The sequence below is a fragment of the Aptenodytes patagonicus genome, chromosome 6, assembly GCF_965638725.1.
Source record: "Aptenodytes patagonicus chromosome 6, bAptPat1.pri.cur, whole genome shotgun sequence".
Lineage (NCBI taxonomy): Eukaryota > Metazoa > Chordata > Aves > Sphenisciformes > Spheniscidae > Aptenodytes > Aptenodytes patagonicus.
The window spans coordinates 467,225-488,923 of NC_134954.1; the positions used below are offsets into that span (position 1 = coordinate 467,225).

At 40.5% G+C, this 21,699-nt stretch overlaps 1 protein-coding gene across 1 annotated transcript in view; it reads right to left on the minus strand.

The window, feature by feature from the left end:
- The window catches only part of LOC143161711 (period circadian protein homolog 2-like), a 49,966-nt gene extending 28,891 nt beyond the window's left edge, over positions 1-21,075 (minus strand). The window contains 9 exon segments of the mRNA XM_076340826.1: positions 1,924-1,992; positions 2,582-2,924; positions 2,927-3,055; positions 3,426-3,611; positions 4,370-4,471; positions 9,912-9,975; positions 11,995-12,048; positions 13,103-13,159; positions 21,009-21,075. Coding sequence (XP_076196941.1) covers positions 1,924-1,992; positions 2,582-2,924; positions 2,927-2,954 — 440 coding nt within the window. The 5' untranslated portion in view covers positions 2,955-3,055; positions 3,426-3,611; positions 4,370-4,471; ... (2 more) ...; positions 13,103-13,159; positions 21,009-21,075.
- Between the last annotated feature and the right edge of the window lie 624 nt (positions 21,076-21,699).

The following is a 21,699-nucleotide window of genomic DNA, read 5'->3' on the forward strand; positions in this document are numbered from 1 at the left end:
GTATTTCACCAGAAATGCTTGGAAAGTGACAAAGCTGGCTTGTAATAGAGAATACACATTGTTCTTGCTTACATCACAATGTACTATGAGAAACATAGCATTCACTTAGTCAGTGGTCATTTTGTACTGAGAAATAATGGCAAGGGTTAAGACAAAAAGAGTATAGTACTCCCTTGGGAAACATTATGATCATGCTGTATATTAAAATCCCATCTACAATGTGGCTTGACAGTTTGGACTGATGCAATCAAACAAGACCTTGTTAATACAAGAACCCTCTATGCTGGCAGTAGGGAGGAAGAGAGAGGGAAAAGATTATGAAATAACTTGAGCATACTGCTGTTTTTGTACTCTCTGAGTATGCTTCATGATAGTAGATTCTTCTGCAAGAAAAGAAGCCTTTCCAAATTAGCCTACAACAGCAGCAAACATAGAAGACAAGCCTCCCTGGAAGTAAGTTATACAACTTGAAAATGTTTTTTTCCAAAGATCAGTAGCATCAGGCACAGTAGCCAACCACAGGGAAGGCTTGACTTGCAGAGGACAGAATAAGCAAGTTCTATAAAGATAGGCGCTTTCCATTTTGCTTACGAGGACAGTGAACTGGAAAGGTACCTACAGATATTAATCTAAGTAGTTGGTTGGTGCCAATATTGAATCCAAAGCCCAGTATTCTTTCAATGAAAGACTAAAGTCAGAGCTTATCAGCCTATTTTAGTCTTTTCTTTAAAGATCATTCTCTAGATATCCTCAGTCTCCCATTCCCAGAAGACGATCAGATTCTGCTCTGTAACCCTCTAGCACTGTGCCTGACAGCTGGGAAAAACTGTACCATCTGGATTCCTATTTATTTCTGAGCAGAGAGCTATTAATGGAATTTAAAATAAAGAGGTATGACAAGAACTGTAATAAGTAACCCCCCCCCCCAAAATCTTGCAGTGAAGAAAACTGAATCAATGGGAAGGGAAGATTAAGAAATGCCTTTGGTTCACTCCGTCTTTGATACTAAGCAACATGAACTCCAGAACACACAATTTCCACTTGAAAATACAGCATGGAACAAGATCTCTAGGCGCCCGCAAGGCAGGCACAGACAATAAGTTCATCAAGCACCAAATGGTGCAGAGGGGTAATTTTAATTTACCACTTCTTTAGAAACTGTATCAGATAGAAACACTTTAGGGTAGGTATATGTAGACAGGGGTCTTAATATCAGTATGTTATAGCTAGATATCCTTGATCTGCTCAGGATCAGGTTTTAGTCTCCTGATCAGAAGCTGACTTAAAAAAACCCAGCAAGTACAGTAGGGCACTCTGAAGTGTCCAGATTTGAGCCTTCAATGCCACCAGGTTTCTCAAGGCTATCAGGGTCAGAAGCAGAGTTCATACAGAAGGATTCCTGCAGCTCATGTGGGTTTATCCTTACAGACTTGAGGCTTGAATCCTGGCGAATGGAACACAGGAGAGGATGATATGGCTCTTGGATATCAGAACACATCCAACTCAATGGGTGAATTCTGATGTTAAAACACTACTAGGTTGTCCCCAGGCAAGGACTTCAGACTAAATTCTGAAGAGCAGAAAATTTAAAGAAAAGTTTCAAAAACAAACAAAAAACCCCCCACCCACTAGAGCTGAAGCAATATTCAAAGTGAACCACAAAAATAAACTTACGGAGTTAAGCTACCAAATCAAAACAAAGTAAGATGACTTGAAAGGTTAATGCACAACAGCAACAAAAAGCTCTAATTCAACCAAGTGGTTAATAGGACATGCTACTGATTATGGACAGAAGAGAATCAAAGATAGGATTTCTTGTATACTCCTCCAGGTTTAGCCAAAACAAAACACAACACTATTTAGTTTTCAGCATTTAGCATTACATACATGCAAACTACTGAAAATATATACACATTAATTTACCTGCATCCACTGCTAGACTGATTGTGTTCAGAGTTTGCAATCATCAGACTAAATGCATTTGAGCTTGAACTAGGATAAGGAAAGATAGAAAGAGGTTAATATTAGTAAGTCTAACAAACAACATTTAGTTCATTTTAGCTTTATATTTTCCTATTAATGACTAGCTATCTAGGAAAAAAACCCCAAACTTTAAAAGCTTCTGCCTGGTACAACAAATGGAAGCTGTAGCTGTTCAACATTTGTCTAAGAAGGTGGTTCTTACCATAGCTTTGCTCTGTACACTAAGCTGTTATTTAAAAGATGAAAATAGCACAGTTGCATCCTTACACATAAAAACAGACTGATGCTTTTTGGTATAAAATTATAGAAGTTGGTTTACAAGAAAATATATAAATAAGACAAATTAAACACACAATGATGAGAAGAAAGATTCAAATTAAGCTGGCCCTGCGGAACACTAGAGACCTTCTCTTTACAAATTATAATATATTACACAATTTACATCATACAAGAGTACAAGTTAACTATGGAAAAGAACACTCAACTTCAATCTGAAGATATGCTTTATATCGTAGTTATTATTCAGAAATTAGATTAAAATGGAAAAAGCTTTCAGTGACAAAAATAAAAGTGAAATTTATTTAATATTAGCTACTACCTTTTATGACAGTCTGAAGATTCCATGAGCATTGCTGAATCTTTCCCATTTTCATCTGATTCATGGCCATGAGAATCATGCCCACTTGAGTAGTTTTCATTTGTGTCATTTCCACTGAAGTCATTTCCACTGGAACCACTGCTCATTTCAATATCTTCCTGAAGAACTTCATGAGAGTGTTCAGGCTTTGCCTGAATTTCTGAATCTTCAGCAATCATCTGGCTATGGTTATTTGCAAGTCCAGAATAATCACTCATTTTCTGTTGCTCTTTTAAAGAGAACGACGAAGAAATGTTTTCACTGATACCAGGTTGCTGCTCAGGGTTCTGCTCCTCAATGCTAAGTAGAACCCTTTGAACTTGATAGAGTCCATGGGACACTCATTAGAAACACTGCCAAGATCAAGAGCAAATCAAGCCATATTCAGAATTTTCTCTCTGTACAAATTCTGTTTGGAAGTACAGACCCACAAATCTGAGGAGGAAGGGAAGGAAGAAAAAAATTATTTTCTTGTTTGCCTTTGCTGACAAACTGGAATTCTCACTGACTGATGAAATTAAAAGTGGTAAGTGATATTCATGGTTAATATATTCAGCATTTGAACAGTGAAAAGTTTAAGTTAAATATAATTGCAAACCTAACAATGTTTTATCGTGGAAAAGGTATTTATTTTTTAGTAAAAACCCACGCAAAAAGAGGAAGTGGAATAAGCATGAAAAACTTAAAGTTTCAATATTCAGTTGTTTTCTATTCTCCTACTTAATACTTGACAATTTTTCTGTCTGAATTTGGACAATAGCTATTATTCTTTTCAGTGAAACCACTGCCCTGGCTTCCAGTTTACCTTGATAAACAAAAAGATTCCATTCAGACATCAGAGGATTCCTCACTTGGTTTGGAGGTTGGTTGGTTGCGTTTTATTTTTAAATACATAGTCTTGGGTTTGTTTTTTTTTCTTTTAAGATCAGTTCTGCCATTTTGACCAATTCTTCATTTCTTTCCTTGTACAAGAGCCACATAGGTAGGTAGACTGAACATACAGTAGGAACAGGGAAACTAAGTACACAAACCCACCCATTTATTACCAACAAAAATTCTAACACAAAATTGTTCTCAGGCTTATTTGTATCTACTGATTACCACTAATTCGGGGGGGCGGGAGGGGGGGAATTCTGCATTGTTTAGAAAAGTAAGCTTAAAACAAAACAAAAAAAAAAATCCCTGCTTTTAAAGCAAATTCTAATGCACCAGCCTCAAAAATCAGAGTGTATACAGAAGTGAATTAAGAACAGACTAATATTGAAGAGCCATCAAAGGAGAAGTACTAGAGAGCAGTTCAACTTCATGAATAAAATAAAGATATTTAATCTGACTCATTTCCTCATCTATTTCAGCAACCCACAGAGACAACAATACTGCAAAGCCATGAACTAAGATTCTCTGAACAATGTAATTCATCGTCGGGGGGGGGGGGGGGGGGGAAGTTGTTGTTTTTAAAAACAACAGAACCATGTTTGTTCCTTCCTTTTTGTTCCTTTAAAATACTCAAGATTACAATTGTTGACTAACAAACCTCTGACTGGAATAACAAAGTCAATGAAAAAAAATCTGCAACTCAGTTTTGCTAATATTAACTGCAGTAGCTTCCTTTTAAACACAAATAAATACTTTTTTTTTTTGAAAGCCTGTAACAGAAAACATTAACTTAATATTAATTTAAAACACACTATGATTCAACTCCCCTTCCCCCCCCCAAAAAAAACCCCAACATTGAAACTATTTTCTTACCCTCCTTATTGCTGTTTTTCCAGACATTTTACATTTATTTTGAGTTTTTCAGAAGAAAATACTACTCATCTCCTCGTTTGGCCAAAGTAATATGCAAGATATCTGTTTTCATTTGAAAGGAAGTGTAGTTTAAGGACATTTAAGCTATCAGTAATGGTATGCAAATATAAATAAATAATTTTTTTTTTCTTTACAAGATTATTCACTAGTACTTCATTATAGGTAATAATAAAACAACCCCTTTGGGTAGAGTAAAATATACCAACATTTCCCTTCTGCATGTATTCACTTCAGGTACTCTAATCCAAAATAAATAGACATCCTGTTATGCTGTTCTATCGAACAGTAGTATACAGGCAGTAAATTACACTTTAGTAGTTCTAACAGTTTTTTCTGGACCAAGTAAGCCACTTCTGTCTTAAAGATTACATAACTGGAACATGCAATAAAAGCATATTTACTCTTAGATGAAACTCTAGTATTATTTCACAATGGCACACGTTCTGGTGTCCAATGATTAACTAGATCAGACAGTTCATCTCTGATTTAATCTCTCTGGTAGGTAGAGCTCACACTTTCACTTGCCTTACCTAGCTAGACATTTTAATGAAGTTCTGTCCCTGTATATAGTCCACTCTCATCACACATGCTCCTAATGAGCCTGACTGGTTAGTGGTACCTGTGCTACCATCTGCAGTATCACACACTTATGAGCCACAACTCATTTTGTCTGAGAGTGACTGAAAACGTCAAAGGGCTCAGAAGAGTGAACACAGAAGGTGGCAGTGGGGAATACCTGTATGGACAGCACATGAGACAAACATCCTGTTACTGTATAGGTAAGGAGCGTTTTATAAACATGTTCATCCATTCTCACCCAGGAAATGCTCTTACCACTAATTCAAGTATTGCAAAAATAAGAGCATCTGCCTGGTTAAATAACTGAACCCACTCTCAAGAAGCTACTTCTCATGTGTCATCTGTACTATTATTTCTCAGAGGGCACTGAGGTTGTAAAGTTCTATAAGAGGATTCAGTGAGTAAAGATCCTCCAGCAAACTACTCAGCTAGCAATGGAATGGCTTTTTACCTTCCCCATGAAGGTTAAAGGTAACCTTGGAGATCATCTACAGCATTTTGTCCACTTCAAATAAATGCCTTCTGCAGATCAAAATTACACAAATTAACCCCATCATGATTAAAATGAAGCTTTTTGAAAGAAGACAGCGACAGCATCAGCTGAAGAGGAGGTCTAACATGTAGGAATTTAAGGTGAGATCGAACATTCCTCATACTATATGCTGTGCCTAAGGTAGGGGTTTCCTCTTATTTTTCTGACCAAATGCTACTTAGAAAGAGCTTTAGATAAAAGAGAAAAACATACTGCCATAACAAAACCAACATTATCTGCTGGTAAACTACGTTACATGATTTTCTTTAGAGGTAGGGAAAGAGCTCTCAAAAAACCCCCAAAAAACCACCAAAGAACTTTGGGCTGCTATACTTAAATCCCTTGAAGAAAACTATGAAGATCACTATTGATTTGGCAAGAACTGCCAGAAGACACTCTTAGCGTAGCCCTAAATTCTCCAAAGATAATTAGCCCAATATTACAGTAACACACATATCAGGAAAATTGTGCTATTTATGGGAAGAGCAATGATTCTACCACAGCTTTCCTACTCTGAATGCAAACATTTTGTATTTCAGTCTTTAAGCGTGAGAAACATCTTCTCTTAAATTCTGAAGCCCAAGTATTACATATGCCATAGTATTTTCAGCCTCAAGAGTTGTCTGCAAATATTTTTTTTGGAACAACCTTTCCTTGGAAAATTATTTCCCCGAAGTCTTTTCTGTAATCTTTGGAAGTTTAAGAGTCAATGAAATTATGCCATAGCTAGCATGTAGAGTCTTACAGTTTGAAATTCTAAGCTGTTAAACCACTGATGAGTAATTTTTTTCCACCTCCAAATATCATCTATTGTCTTGTCTCCTTCCTTCTTTCCCTGACACTTAGGCTAGCTTCTGCCAGGTATTTGTAGCAAACTTCAACAGTGCTTCCTTAGGCGGGAAAGAATCATTCCCTATATATATATAAGCTGTCCAGTAACTTTTGAGAAATTTCCTGTGCCTCCTTGAACAAAAGTTGAGTAATTCAATGACAGGCAAGATTTCAGGGTTTTTAAATTATTTTTATTTTAAGGAATGAATTCAAATGAAGAGAATCACCAACAGAAAAGAAATAGGTACTGGCCTATAGGAGATACATGTGAATTTTCTTCCTCTTGACAGCTGGCAGAAACTTGTGTCAGAAAATGCTTAGGTTGCCTTACTTCTGTCTCTAGCAACATGCCGGAGCTTCTGCAGCTTTGCCCACAGTAAGTACCTAAGCAGTTCCTACGTAACTACATTACAGTGACTACAATTTGGAGCCCCAGGACAATGGTGACAGAAACAAAAATGAGTATCCCAGTAATGGAGAAGATACAAGTTTGACCTTTTTAAGAGTATCTTTCAAGAAGAATTGGCTCAACTCCTTGAGGTAGAATGGCATTCTTAGGCAGGACTGGAAGATTAATGTCACTGAAAGTCAGTCTTGCACAAAATTTCTTGTTTCAGTATCTCAAAAGCCTCCGTGCCAGAGGCACATACCAGAGTAAGGAATACAGGAAAAAAATAGGAAGGAAAAATAAATAGGAAGGAAAAAGATTATGATAGACTTCCAAGAGCTTCTGGAGAAAGATGAAAGAGGAGTGTTTCTAAAACAAGAGCTTGTGTAATAAATAAAAAAGCCAAGACACCCAAAGTAGCAATGTTAATATGCACCATAAGTTTGGAGAGATTTTCTACAAAGAGATTGGAATAACAGTGAAAAAAAGAACAGACTGGCAATTACCCTACACCATGCCCTGTGCCTGTAATTTTAGATAAGAACTGATACATCTGGCTAGACTTTACTCTCAGACAGAGGATGACCTTAAGTGGAACATCTGCATGCATACGCAAGCACCATGCAAACACTTCAGGAGCGCAGAGGGTCAGTCATCCCAGAGAGATTAATTAACATTGAAACTAATCTCAGTCAAAATGCTATAATAAATTGCACACATTCATCCCACTTATATGCTTGAATAAATTTCCAATCAACAACCAAACAAGAATGAAAAGGTAAAAGCTAGCATCATTTCCCAGTCTGAGGTTCTCTCCTGTTACCACAGTTTGAGGAAGGTAATTGCATCTCATACCAAGTTCAGTAAGCAAGTGCAGTCAGTCACGTGGAAACAGAGCAAGAGCTCTTTTAGGTTTGAGAAAAGTACATTAAGCCAGTTTTGTCTTTATTTTCTGCTACAACTTTCTAAACTTTTGAAGGAGGTTGTCTATTTTGACTCTGTAAATAAAAACTTTTTAATCTTAAATTAGCACCAGTTAAGCTTGATTTTAAGGCAACTTGCTCACAGAAACCTTCTACTCTTCCAGACAGAGCAAACCTCCCAAAGTTGCTCTGGCAAAGACTAGAACTCTAAGATCTTGATGCAGTGTATAAAAAAGGCAACATACTTCCACTGAGCACTAAGGGCAAATGTAGGCATTAATATGCCGGGTTAGATGTGCAGAAAATGTCTTCTGGTTATTCATTAGTTACAGAAGCTCCTTTATACTGCAGTAAGACAATGGAAACAGCCTGAACTTTAGTGTCCCCAGAAAAACACGCCAAAAATATATATGGACAAACACCTGAAGAAATAATGGTTTTACACTTTTGAAAAAAAAAACCCTCTTAAGAAGGACTGTAGAACACCAAGGAGGCAAATTTCTTTTGAAACTATAGCATTTAAACTAAAAAAAAAAAAAAAAAAATTTGTTTCAGCAGAGATCTGGTTAAATTCAGAGAACAGATTTTTCCAGATTTCTTTTCACACAAAAAATATCATGTCTAGTACTGGCATTTAAAGAACGAAAAACTAAAAATCCAAAGTCAAAATTATCTAATTCAAGAACTGAGTAAGAGGAGAACATCTGAAGATTTGAGTCTAAATTTGCAACTAATATGAACTTACCAATATTCACAAACAAAGCAAGAGGCACACCACAGTTTATGACTATACTTTAGACATGTGAATATTTGGGGACTCTTAACTGTACTAGCACCAATAGGACACATTCCCAATAGTCAGGATTCAATTTTACTGAAGATCTTAATCAACAAGAAGAGTTTCCACATGTCTTCTGGAAGACTGCTTTGCAAAATGGTAAAAGTTATCTCATTTGTATGACAAAAAACTAGCAGGGATTTAATCACATCATGCAATTTTAAAGAAAATTGAAAATTAACATCTACAATGAATGCATTCTCCCTGTGCAATTAGACAATAATTAAATGCTTGGTAGTAGCAAAATGTTAGGAAAAAATGTTGAAAAACAAACAATAATCCAGGAAGTGACTTGTCTAACTGTATGACTTCACCAGCAATAACACTGAGAGCTTAATTTTTTTGTGGCAAGAGAGAACAATTAACAGAATACCTTCACTAGGACACTTTCTAGGAAGGTGGGGGGGGAAGAGAAAAAGATGGCAGTATTCTTGGACTTCACTGTAAGAAAAAGTAACAAAAGATGCTTAACAATTTCCTGCAAGACTTTTTGAATAACAAAAGAAACTTTTTTTAATAGATTCTACATCTCACTGCAAGTCATCATAAACAAGTTTTGCTCTTTTTCTTAACAAAGAATGAAGTGTAAGTCAGAATTTTCTACTTACGTCAATAAAATTATCAACAATATCTAGAATATCACGAGTGCTTCCATAAAAATCTGAATTTCACAGCTTGTTGATAAGGATTCACCTTTCAGTTCAAGAGAATCCTGAACACAGGACTGTTATTTAAATAAAAGTTAGTAATATCTTTATAAAGGTGATCCTAACTAACCACTGCTTACACCTGCCACTTTACAACAGAGGAACTGACCAAGACATAGCCTTGGTCCAGAGCCATCTAAGTGCCACCCTGAATTTATAGCAGCACCTATACAGGAAGAGGTCAGCAAAAGCACCACGCCAGGGCCCTTGCATCCATAGCAAGGATGCTTCCAACCAGATTGTTTCCTCAGTGAAGAAACTCAAACATGAATTTAAGAATAAGTATGGTTTTAGGCTAAAAAGTCTTAGCTTCAAATAAGGCAGCTCCCAGTTTATACCCAAAAAAATAGTTCTGAATGAGTATACATATGACTGAAATCACAGTTCTAAGACTTTAAAAAAAACACAGAACAATATCTTCTGCATAAGCTCTAGGGGGGTTGCGGAGGAAGCATCTTTCTACTAACATGAATCATAATCATGCATGTTTCTTACCTGTTTTTCCTATGAAAAGTTGGTAAAAGTGTTTAGCAAGCTCCCTCCCAGCTAGCATCAAAAGAATGAAGTGCCTAGGTCCAGAGTCTCCCACATGCATTTAATTCTTGTCTCATCCTCTTCTACTGGAAATCTTTTACCATTACAGAGTCCGGACACCTCTACAACTATAAAATGTAAAAGAAATACCTGGGCCCCCCAACAGTGTCCTCTTCAAACAGATACCAGAGAGATGCTCATAGTTATGCCATGCCTATGCAGATAAACATTGGTTAAACATGAAACTGTTATCCAGCAGCGGAATCAGACACAAATTTGCCTTTTAAACATTTTTAGTCTAAAGTAAGGTCTCATAGAGCTTTAAAATAACAGAATCTTCTACACTAGATAAAATAACCCTTCCAATTCACTATCGGTATGGTATCATACTATGTACATGCATAGTATGTATATAGTCTGCATAGGCTGACACAGCCACTAAGAATGAAGGGCCAGCCTCTCCAGTAGAAAATAAAGCAAAATGACTGATGTAGTCAACAGGAGCTCCAAGTGCTTAAGAAATTTGGTTAGAATACCATTTTAACACCTGATCTAAACTCAACTTATCACTGTAGGCTTGGTATGAGCATTAAAGAGTTTACTAGGCAGTTACAAAATTGCAATTCACAGAATCACAAAATGGTTAAGGTCAAAAGAGACCTCTAGAGGTCAACCAACCCCCTGTTCGGGCAGAGTCACCTAGAGCAGGCTGCCCAGGACCACCTCCAGATGACTTTTTAATATCTCCAAGGATGGAGATTCCACAGCCTCTCTCTGGGCAATCTGTTCCAGTACTCACTCACCCTCCCAGGACAAAAAAAAAAACCACAACGCAGGCGTTTCCTTACATTCAGAAGTCTGTACTAACAAAGTCCATCCACACTATTATTCTTCCTAAGAAAAACAGTTTCCCAAGAAATAGACTGGGAATTTCGGCAGGAAGAAGAAAATCTGAAAACTCTTCTATTAAATCTAGGAAACCACGTCTATCGGTATATGCCACTGCCATGTAACACAAAGAAATAGTAGAATAAAATTCAGAAGTTCAGAATGTCAACATTTGTGTGGCAAACAATTACATCACTTTAAGTGTTTCATTTGAATATGCAGAAGGAATGTTTGCAACAAAAATTTGGAACTGTGTTTAGATCCCAAGCTAACCATTTTGGAAGACAGCCCACGTTAACATGCTTTAATTTAAAATGCTGCACGTCTACCAACTGTTAAAAGTACATTTGCGTTGGCTAGACTTAAGGAAGAATTTATTCACAGCATTCCATTCTGCATAACGTTGCAAAGCCGATACGAGTTCTACAAGTCTCAGATTATGATACAAATCTGTGTACATTGGTTCTTTAAATGTTTTGCCTCTGACTTTATCATAAATTGATAAAACAGGATTTAAATTATAAGCTCTGTATCTCTGACCATGAGAAGTGTTAGAAATTGCCTTATCTGGAGCTACCTGCAGATTTCGCAATTTTTAGCTTGGACACTGCAAGTGTGGAATGTCTTTCAGCACTAGTTAAATCCTGGTTTAAAGAACATTAACTCATCTCCCTGTAATCTATATTTCCTTATTGGAGTTAAGTTTCTACCTTCACTAATCAAGATCTACAGGAAATTACCCACAAGGTCTTGCCTGACACTATTTATGAAGTGACATAGCACTTCTCTAGTTTGATGACCTCCATCATGACATCTTCACAGATAAAAAAAATAAAAAAGGTTTAACAAAGTCTAGGTTTGAAGAGGATATTGGCAGTAGCAGCATTTACCATTTTAATCGGGTATAATATTGGCTTCATCTACTTAATGCATTTAGGAAGACGTTAAGAAAAAACAGTCCCTGTAAACTACTTAAAATTCTCACGATAAGCCTTTCTACAATTTAACTGAAAACTAAGACAAATCTAAGCCAAAAGGATTTTTATCTGAAACTAAATACAAGTCATTCAAACCAGGCATTTTATCAGTTTGAGTAGAATTAGAGGCAGTCAAATCTAATCTTCTGGTCTTCTGTTATTTATCAGAGGAAATGTACAGGTGACTGAGTATGCCCAAATCCCAAAGAACTAAGAGTTCATCCATGTATGGCATCTCAAGAAGGTCCAGTATAGGAAGAATATAGAACTTGTGACAACATTTCCTTTGATACTGAGATATATCTATTCGAAGCATAGAAGACTTCAAATATTAGAAAAGAATGAACCACCTGCTTTAGGGAACACACCTGTACTACAGGATCCCAACCAAGTTCACTTTCTGTAGAGAACTGAAGTCACACCTGCAGCATTGAAAAGAGAATGCTGTCAGCTTTAAGAACCTATTCAGATCACATTTTGTAGCCACAGAAAAACAGTATTTTTTTTTTCAATCATTTAAACTAATCAGACACTATAGTATTAATCCTCAAAATCTCAGATATAATTTCATCTGTATTGGAATATTACAGTACTATCCAGAACTGCTATCCTTCCCTTTCCTGTCTTGGGCCAATATTGTCCCATCATCAGATCACATGTAACAAAACTACTTGGATAAATTTTCTTTGCATCACAGATGACATGCCTCCACCATTCTCCTTTAAACTCTCAGCTGTTTCCTTTTTTTGCTCCAATAACCATCAACTTTTCTTCACTTTCAAAATGTTTCCATAATTCTGACCATCTATTCTGCTTTCTTAATCCATCACACATCCCACCTGAGTTGTAATAAGCTTTTTTTGTCATCAGCTTCTCTCAGATTGAACATAAACATGCGTAAGTCAGTATCTCTGATGCCATGTGTACAACTTCTCAGAGATTAGAATAGTATCAGCCTGTTAGAAAGTAGAGCACAACTGACCAAAAAATACTGTTGGAAGCTATGACCTGCTTTCTAAATCAAAGCTTAGAAGCATAAGATTTTCCTTTCTCCTCCTGAGCAATCATCCTGATTATCTGAGTAACACTAGCTACTTTGTTTTCTGGACCCTAGAATTTTCCTCATCATTAAAATTTCTTAAAACACCTGCAAGAGCAATCAAAAGACTGGAAGTTTATTAATAAACTTCTGCACAGCAAACAATGCAGATGTAGCACTTGATACTGGATGCTACACTAAATTTCAGTTTCCTAAAGATTTAGAGAAGCCACACCATTTCCATGTGCTTCATGATTCATACAACACGTCTTTAAAACTTTAATGCCCTGAATATCTTTTTGTTTTTCAGCATTCTGACATTACAGCTCAAATGAAGCATCCAAAGCAGCAACAACAACAAAAAAAATCAGTTCAGACTCACTGAGAAAGAATTGATATTATAAATCACTTTCTTGGGGACACCATAAGACACTCACCTTAATGAATGTACTAATCACGATCTTTCCAAATCTGAAAGTGTCATCAATATATTCCTATTTAAAAAAAAAAAAAAACACACACCAAGTTTTATAAGATAAAAAAATTATTTATGAAACATAAATCAAGTCCATTTAATAATGCAATACAAGTCTAACCATGTAAAATACATATGCCACAGATAAAGAACAGCTATAAAGACTACAAATACAAAATGAGAGGAAATACAATAAATTCTACTGATAAAAATATTTACTATTATTGTAACCTAACTTCTAAATTGGTTCCTTGAGCAATGCACAGAATAATGATTCGCTCAATTCAGTTCCTTTTATAAACATTAAAAAACCCACCCAAATTCCATCTCCATGACCTTCATTTATTGTTAGAACATTGTTTAGATAATACAGATATCAACACAGTGTACTTCAAAATCAACCATTCACTCATCTGAGAGCATCCAAGCTAAAGAATGAGTACTATCTAGTATAAAATTTGGGATCACGTATTAGAATTCAAGTTATGTTTCTTCTTCCACAGATTACAATCTTAAAATATTTCACCACCAAAATACAAATTCCAAATTAGCCTTAGCAGATGAAAAACTCTTCAGAGAGCTAATTCAACTGAGTGAAAGTATTGACATAATGACAAAGACTGGTTTCATGTTTCATATTCCAAAATACAAGTATGCATTCTTAAAGCAAAAGCTGTTCCCAGCTTACGAAAACTTATGCTTCTTTTACTTATCTGTTAAACACATACACAAAAAAAAAGAAAAAAAAATCACAGAAAGAAGCTATGTCCCAGAGGGCCAAACAGGAAAAAAAATAACCCCCTCAGTCCTCAAGTGATGGTTCCTAAATGGACCTAAGCTTATGTCACCAGTCACTTCTATTTCTGAAGCACCCACAGCACCACTACTATTTAATTTCCTTCCAGTTTTAGAGTGGTTTTGTTGTTTTTAAAGCTGCCTATTCTCCCCACGGAGTAACTAATAGCAAAAAGTTAGCCCACAGTAACAGGACAAAGTCAACTCAGTTTTACTATTAATACCACAGTACCAGCATATTGTTGAACTTACCAAGTTCACCTCATGGAGGGTCAATCTCACCTATGTTGTACTGACCAACCTGGGCCAGCTCCCAATTCATCATTTGCTTTCCTGTAACTATAAGAAGCCAAGTACCAAAGTAATCTCCCCTTCTCCCCCGCCAAAAAGCAGTCAGAGACACTCCTCCATCACCTAGTAGGAATTGTTCTCTGTTCTGCCAGACCAGAAGCAAGCGTATTTTAACCTTTCAGGTTTATTCCTTGTTCTGTTAAGCCCACCACCTGTGCTCAAGTCTCCACAATGGATCTGGACTGATCATCCCCAAGAACCAACAGAAAATGTCTCTCTCAAGTTTATTCCTTCACTTTGAATAACAAGCCATGGCCCAGAGCTAAGTTTAATTGCCAACAGGTTGGGCATTTTCCATGAAGAAACAAAAAAGTGAGCACAGACAGACACCCCTGACAGACAAGACTGTTGCAACCTGTGCCAAGACATCTTGTGAAGAAGATAAACAGCTTCTCCTTTATCTGCCCCATGCTAGTTTCTAGACATCCTTCCTTCCAGTCTTACAATAGGTACCTTCTTAAAGGTGAACTAAAATTCTTTGTATTAAGTGTGACTTTAAAAAGATATTTGATTTTCTTTGCAAACTGAAAACACTATTCTCTTCCTGAGTGGAACTGGAGAAATTATTAAGCAGGAGATCAGTAGTCAGAACTCTAATATTTGCATATGTCAACTCTTGTCCTTTTTGAACAAAATAACAAAAATGATACATTTGAGGAAGTGTTGTTACAGAAAGGAGGGAAAAATTACCATGCAGTCATATATTTCACCTTTATTATAGGTGAAACTAGATCTAAAGTATCTACAACACTATATTTCAACTTTAGTATTTGTTGACATCTCCATTAAGCACTATGTTTGAAGGCCTACCGCACCCCTCCCTTAAAAAAAAAAGGCAGAATTTCACCATGGGGCATTATATTTACAGAATTTCCAGGCTAATGCTGCTCTTTAGACATTGCTGCAGTTCACACCCGGTTAAAGATTTCGGTCAGGATGAAAGTACCACTCTGGAAGACTCTATGCCAAATAAATTCTCTGGCTATTACTAATACGGCTCCCACCACATCAGTAATACACTCCACAAAGTGTGGCAACCTAACAAACACAATGTATGTGTCCTATAAGTTGGCTACATTAGTACCGAGAAATAAGAGCTCGAGTCGCAGAGGAACCCATGGTAGAGATGTAATTGAAATCAAAGAAGTGCTTTATATACTGAAGACCTTTGTACAATTAAAGAAACTAAGCAGCAGAAACATAGAAGTATATATAATAAGGTCAAGCACAAAAACCACACTAAGCTACAAAAGCTGAAAGGAATAAGGAGGATAGGAAGCAAAACCAACAAAAAAGAAGTACTGGACATCCTTACTACTTAATCTTGTCTCCCTAAGCTTCAATTATGAAAAATTACAGGTGTTATTTAACAGTGAAGTGCCTCTGTTTTAGGACAGGATGTTTGAAAGGCAGTATAGCTTTGGTTCTACTTTTAAAAAGGCAGTTCTACTTTTAAAAGCCACCTATACAAGGAAATCTCTAACTATTCTATCTATAAGAAAAATCAAGCATTAAGGATTACCACAGTACGCTCAAAAACAGTTGGAAGCAAAACCCCGGTCTTTCCCAGACATTTTGACATACAAATGAGCTTGTGAAGAAGCTCTCTCCCACTATCGCATCTTTTCAGGATGAACATCAGTACCGCCTGCACCAAACTTCTGCAGCCTGCTCACACCATCTGCAGAATAACCTCATACTCTTGCCCCAGGAAACATGCTCTCTGTGTATTTCAATCCACTTGTCATGTAAACAGCATGTTGAGTCTCTACCCCTTCAGCACCCCCAATAAAGATTTGCTTTCTATTGGGAGAAAATGAAGGAAAAAAGGAAATCATACTCCATGATTATATATCTCAAGGAAGGTAAATTTAGCCTCACTTTTTATTATGTCCTACAAGTAAAGTTGTCTAAATCAGACTACCAAAAAGTCAGAGAAATCAGAAGGGTCCTCTAGGACTACCACACACTACTTCAGCAGCAGCTGAAAACATCTGTACAAAAAACTTTTCTTGACCTTACAATAGCTTTCACACACACAAAAAAATCTCATAACCTCACCTGCATAGGTGGATATGCAGGGAAAACATACTCTTCAGAACCACTGCCTGTGCAACTTGCATGAAACTTAGTACACTGCTGCTGTCCCTCAGGAACTCTTCAAGAGAGAGAGAGGACCAAGTAAGAGGACTTTGTTGATTGGTAGAAGTCCAGTGCAGGCATTCAGACATAAAGACCCTGTCTACACTTAAACCATAACCTTAGAAATACAAAAAACAGAAGCACAGAAGGCTGATCTGCGCATGTTCCAGCATTGCTGGCAGGTAGAGTACAAGCAGGCTGCACAAGCATGCCAAGTGATCTCCTAAGCCACTTGGTACTACAGTACCAGATCACTGTGCGTATGCTCAGGCATGTGGATTCCCATGTCCAGGTGCTTTCCTACTACATACAGTTGCTGGTTCACTGTCAGCGTGAATGGAACGTGCTCTGACGAGTAGCTTCAGAGCCCCTCCACAGCCTTTGCAGACATACCCAAACCATCTGATCCTCCTCCATTTTGGTCTTCTCTGCCATACTGTATTTCACAGAAGTAGCCTGGGGCCACAAGAAATCCCAGCAACAGAGCGCAAAACCATTAGCCCATAAACTGTGTTTTTGACTGCCAACCCCCTCTACGTGTCAGAAGGTGGAGTTGTTCTTTACTTACCAACAACTAGGTTTGCCTTACTACCAACACCACATGCTGCATTAACAGCCTGGTGCCCACCATAGCAGTGGTTAAGTTTAAGGCAGCGGTTAAAGCAGGAGAGGGGACAGGCACCTTTACACAGTACACAAAACATCAGCAACATGACTTCCAAGACTACCATTTTCTGCATCCAACCTCATCCATACACAAAAATGCAAGTCAAAGCTCTTCAGAGTAATAAAACTATATCACAAAGAATAATACTGATATTAATTGACCCATTTGCTGTTCAGTGCTTTACAAGCTAGGTTAACATAATAAATATTCAAGCAGCTTAAAACTTGCAGAATAGGGATGTAACTGGATGTGGAAAGTATGAATGCAGCAAGACAACCCAGTTAAAAATCTCAGTAAACCACCATCCTCATAGAGGAATTCTAGGCCGTGCAACCAAAACCGGACACAAAAATTCCTTTTCAGAAACACCTGACTATCTATTAATTATGATGTGGTAATGTTATGAGTACAATACAGTGTCTACAGGACATTCGTGCCAACTATTACACAACACCTTGCTAAGAACATGATGTTCCCTTTTAACATAGGCCAACCATAGCAACCCTATATAAAACACTACAGTTGATCTAGACTAGTGATAATTTACTTGCTCTACTGGCTAGTGGTAATCTACTTGCTTTTAAACCACACCAAATATACCTCATCCCACAGTAACTTGCTCATGTGCTTATACTTTAAGGGGTTAAAAAAGCTTTTCTGCAGTAAAGCACATTTTAATATTGTAAAGATGTTAAGAAAAATAAGGGTGTGGCAAGAACCCAGAAAAAAGAAAATTGGTTTATCAGTCTGTATCTAAACCAAACACTTCCTGGTCATAATAAAGCCTGAGGTAGAAGAAAAATCCAGAACTCTGCTTCCAATCAGTTTCCCCATTTCACTCTATTCTCATACTATGGATAAACTCCCTCAAAATCTCAGTTTACTCAAAAAACATGATTCTTCACAGGGGAAATTTATTACTATAAAAATGGATTGTCCAGGGACAGGCTCAAGTAAGTTTATTTGATAAGCTGAGTTGTTACATATTTTAATCTTATGATGGGGGGGGGGAGTGGAAAAGTAAGGTGTTATATGAAGAACTGCCACAGTATGCTGTCTCTTTAATGCCTCTCTGTGGAAATCCAAAAGGAGTAAGAGCAAGCTGTAAAAATGAAGATTACTTAGATTTTCACAGATAGCATTCATGTATTAAATGTAAGAAACCTACAACAAGTCCTACCAACTGACAAATTAACAAAAAGCCCAGCAAAACCACGTAGTCTTTGGATCATAAATGAAACCAGAAAACCTACTAAATCTGAAGAAAAGTGCACAAAAGCCAAAATCCTGCCTTCCGTGCCCTTACCTTCTGGACTAGGTCAAGCCGAATTACACTTCTTCACAGCACAGGACAGGCCACACTCCTTCACCGCACAGTGTTGGACACTTACACCAACTACCCAACTAAAGCATCCTCCCTTCTACCTTGAAATAAACAACCTGAAATGGCCAAAACCCACCAAAACTGAAGGATATTACTTTTTTCTTCTACTCTAGGCCAAAGGCCCTCTCTTTTCCATTATGTCTTACTAGTGAGGTAAGCAACCTTCACAGTCCAGAATAAGGACACCACACCTCTGGACAGTGCCCCAACCACAAGGCTAACGGCAAGCCTTGGATGAAGCGAGGACACAGTCCAATCCTCCCGTGAGACTTCCTCACTTTGCAGAAATAATGCAAGTTTCAGTAAGAAAAGGCAAAAATAAAGATCACATGAGGATACAAACACACACAAGCATAAGCAAGAAGGAACGTGATGTTACAGTGCAACAATGCGGGCACTCTCCCTGACATGAATCAAATCCTAGGCCCTACTCTCAAATTTTGTAGTCAAAAGCCACTGTGTAAAGTGCATAAACAGCACTGTGCCCAAGGCTAAGAACATCAAGGACACATACAGACACTGAGGCACCCTAAGAGGTAAAAAAAGTTTGAGTTTCATCAAGTTCAATGCCCTCAAACCATCTAATATACAATAGGATCCATTTATGGAATAGGGCCACACCGTCAAGGCCTTAGTTGTCAGCTTGACATCCTTCAGTTTCGTCAACAACCCTACATTATCAAAACTAACCATTTGCATTCAAGTAGATATTCCTCACTGCCATCATTGTGATTCAGATTTTACCTTGACAATAAGCAAAAGACAGCTTCAAAAGACAGCTGCAGTTTTGACAAATGTTAACTAACATTAACTGTCATCTGCAAACAAACTCTGCGGTTAAAATGATACTGGCAACTGGAAACAATTTCTCACTATACTAAATCAGTTTTTTACTCTATTTTTGACTTGACCAGACAATCTTACCGCTAGAATCGTTACAGAATTTCCACCTTTTCCCCTTTACTTGTAAATACATTAAGTGGTAGCTATTTAGTCTCAGATGTACAAGACAGTAAACCTCAGAGTCTTACCTTTGGAAAAGAAAAAGAAAGACATCTCACAGCCTAAAAACATAAACCAACATGTTTCTTCGAAGTCCTTCATATGCACTGTCTCAGCCAAGTTCCTGTTTCAGTGGAATACAGTTTCGAAGTGCTTCAGTCCAAGAACCAGAGACCTCACACTGACCTCTTTGGGGGCTCTTTAATCTCCTGTGGTACACAGAGCAACGCTATACCCTATCCTAACCTATTACAAAGGGTCAGTTGTAGAGCGTCAGCTTGACTGTTACCATACTGCTCATCTATTTACATGAAACTGTACTTACATAAACTGTTTTGTAATCATGCATGTAATAGCATGCAACTAATGTCAACAGCAGCACAATCACACGGTCTCAAGGAACAAAGTGTCCTTGCAACTATAGGCAACACAAAAAAAAAAAACCACAACACGGCACCTGTTGCCTACTCCACTTGTACCTCACGCATCCCAGTAGCGTGCCGAGATTCTGTAACTTACTGCCACACAATTCCTCACGTGAAAAGAGCCGCCCAGCCAGCCGCGTACAGCACTGTCCCCTCAAGAGGAAGACGGTGGAGTGCGGGGCCGCGGTCCATGCTCACCGCACCGGGACACGTGTGTTCCCAAGGGTGCTATCCGCGTCTATTTTCGCTCCCTCCAGACTCCGGCGCTGACCTTTCGCACAGATGCGGCCGCAGCCCGCGCCCCGCAACCGCCAGGGACGCCAGAGCGGAGCCCCGCGGCACTGCCGAGGGACCGGCCCCGCCGCCACCGGGCCCCACATCGGCCGCGGGGCGGGGAAGACACAGCCGCCCCGCCGCGCTCCTCCTCCGCACCGGCCTGACCGCCGCCCGGCGGCGAACCCTCCCCGGGCGGACGCGGGCGGAGGGCACTGCCGCCCCCTCCCGCTCCGAGGTGAGACCGCTGCCGCCCCTCGGCGCCCCGGCCCGGCCCCACACGGGCGGAGGGCCGTGTCACAACCGCCCCTCGGAGACCCCAGCTTCCGCCGCGGCCTGAGTTGGGGGGGGGAGCGGGGTGTCTATGCCCCCCACCCCCGGATGCCCCCTCCCGGTCTGAGATAGGTGGGGGGCGTGCCACACACACCCCCGGAGCCCCCCACCCCGCGGCCCGGTCCGAGGAACGGGTCAAAGCCGGCGCCCCCTTCCCCCACTACGGTCTGAGATAGGGGGGCGTGTCACAGCCGCCCCCTCCCCGGTTTGAAGGGAGCCCCACCCGCCCCCTCCCGGGGGGAGCAGCGGGCCGGACCCCCGCGGCGCCGCCCGCCCCACCGGCGGCCCCGTCCCGTCTCCCCGGCAACGGGAGAGCCCCGTCGCGCGGGGGTTACGTAACCTCGGCCGGGCGGGGGGGGGGTAGGGGGGGGGAAGCCCCTCCGCGGCTGCTGCCCGCCGCTGCCGCCCGCCACCCCCTCCCGCCACCGCCAGGGCGCCCGCGGGCCCCCCAGCCCCAGTGGGTCGCGGGGAGACCGCCCGGCGGAGCCCGACTCACCGCGCGCACCGCGTCCGCCCAGCCCAGCGCTGCCCGGCACCGACTTCATACAGGCAGAAACGTGACTGAGCCCGGAGAGCCCGCCCCGCCCGCACGGCCATTGGCCGCGGGCGCGTGACGCTAGTGGGGGACGGGGGCGGGGGCGGGGCGCGCACCTCCCCCATTGGCGGCGCCGGACGCCGCTCATTTTACATAAGCCTCACGTGTGGCACCATGTTTCCACCGGCAGCCACGATCGCCTCCAAGCCTGCCCCGCCAGCGCGCCCCTCCCCCTCCCCCCGCCGCGGGCACGTCCCCGCGCCGCCACCAGAGCACTCACCGCCGGCTCCGCGCTGCCTCCCGCCGCAGCCGTTCCGCTCCCGTTCCGCTCCCCTCCCCTCCGCCCGCGCTACCCCTCCGCCGCCGGACCGAAGGGCCGAGGAGGGCAGAGGTTACATCACGCCTGAGGGAAGCGGCTCCGCCCCGCCCCCTCGGAGCCGCCCGTGGCGTCGGCGCGCGGGAGACAGTTGGCGGCCCGCCGCGCGCTCGCTAGCTGGGGCGGGGCGGGGCGCGCGGCCCGGTCGCCAACGGCCGCGGCGCGCGCTCGGCCCCGCTGAGGGGAGAAGCGAAAGGGCGGGGCGCGTTGCCCGGGAGCGCCGCACACGGTCCCCACGCGGCGCCCGGCCGCCTCGCGGCCCCCTCGGCGGCGGAA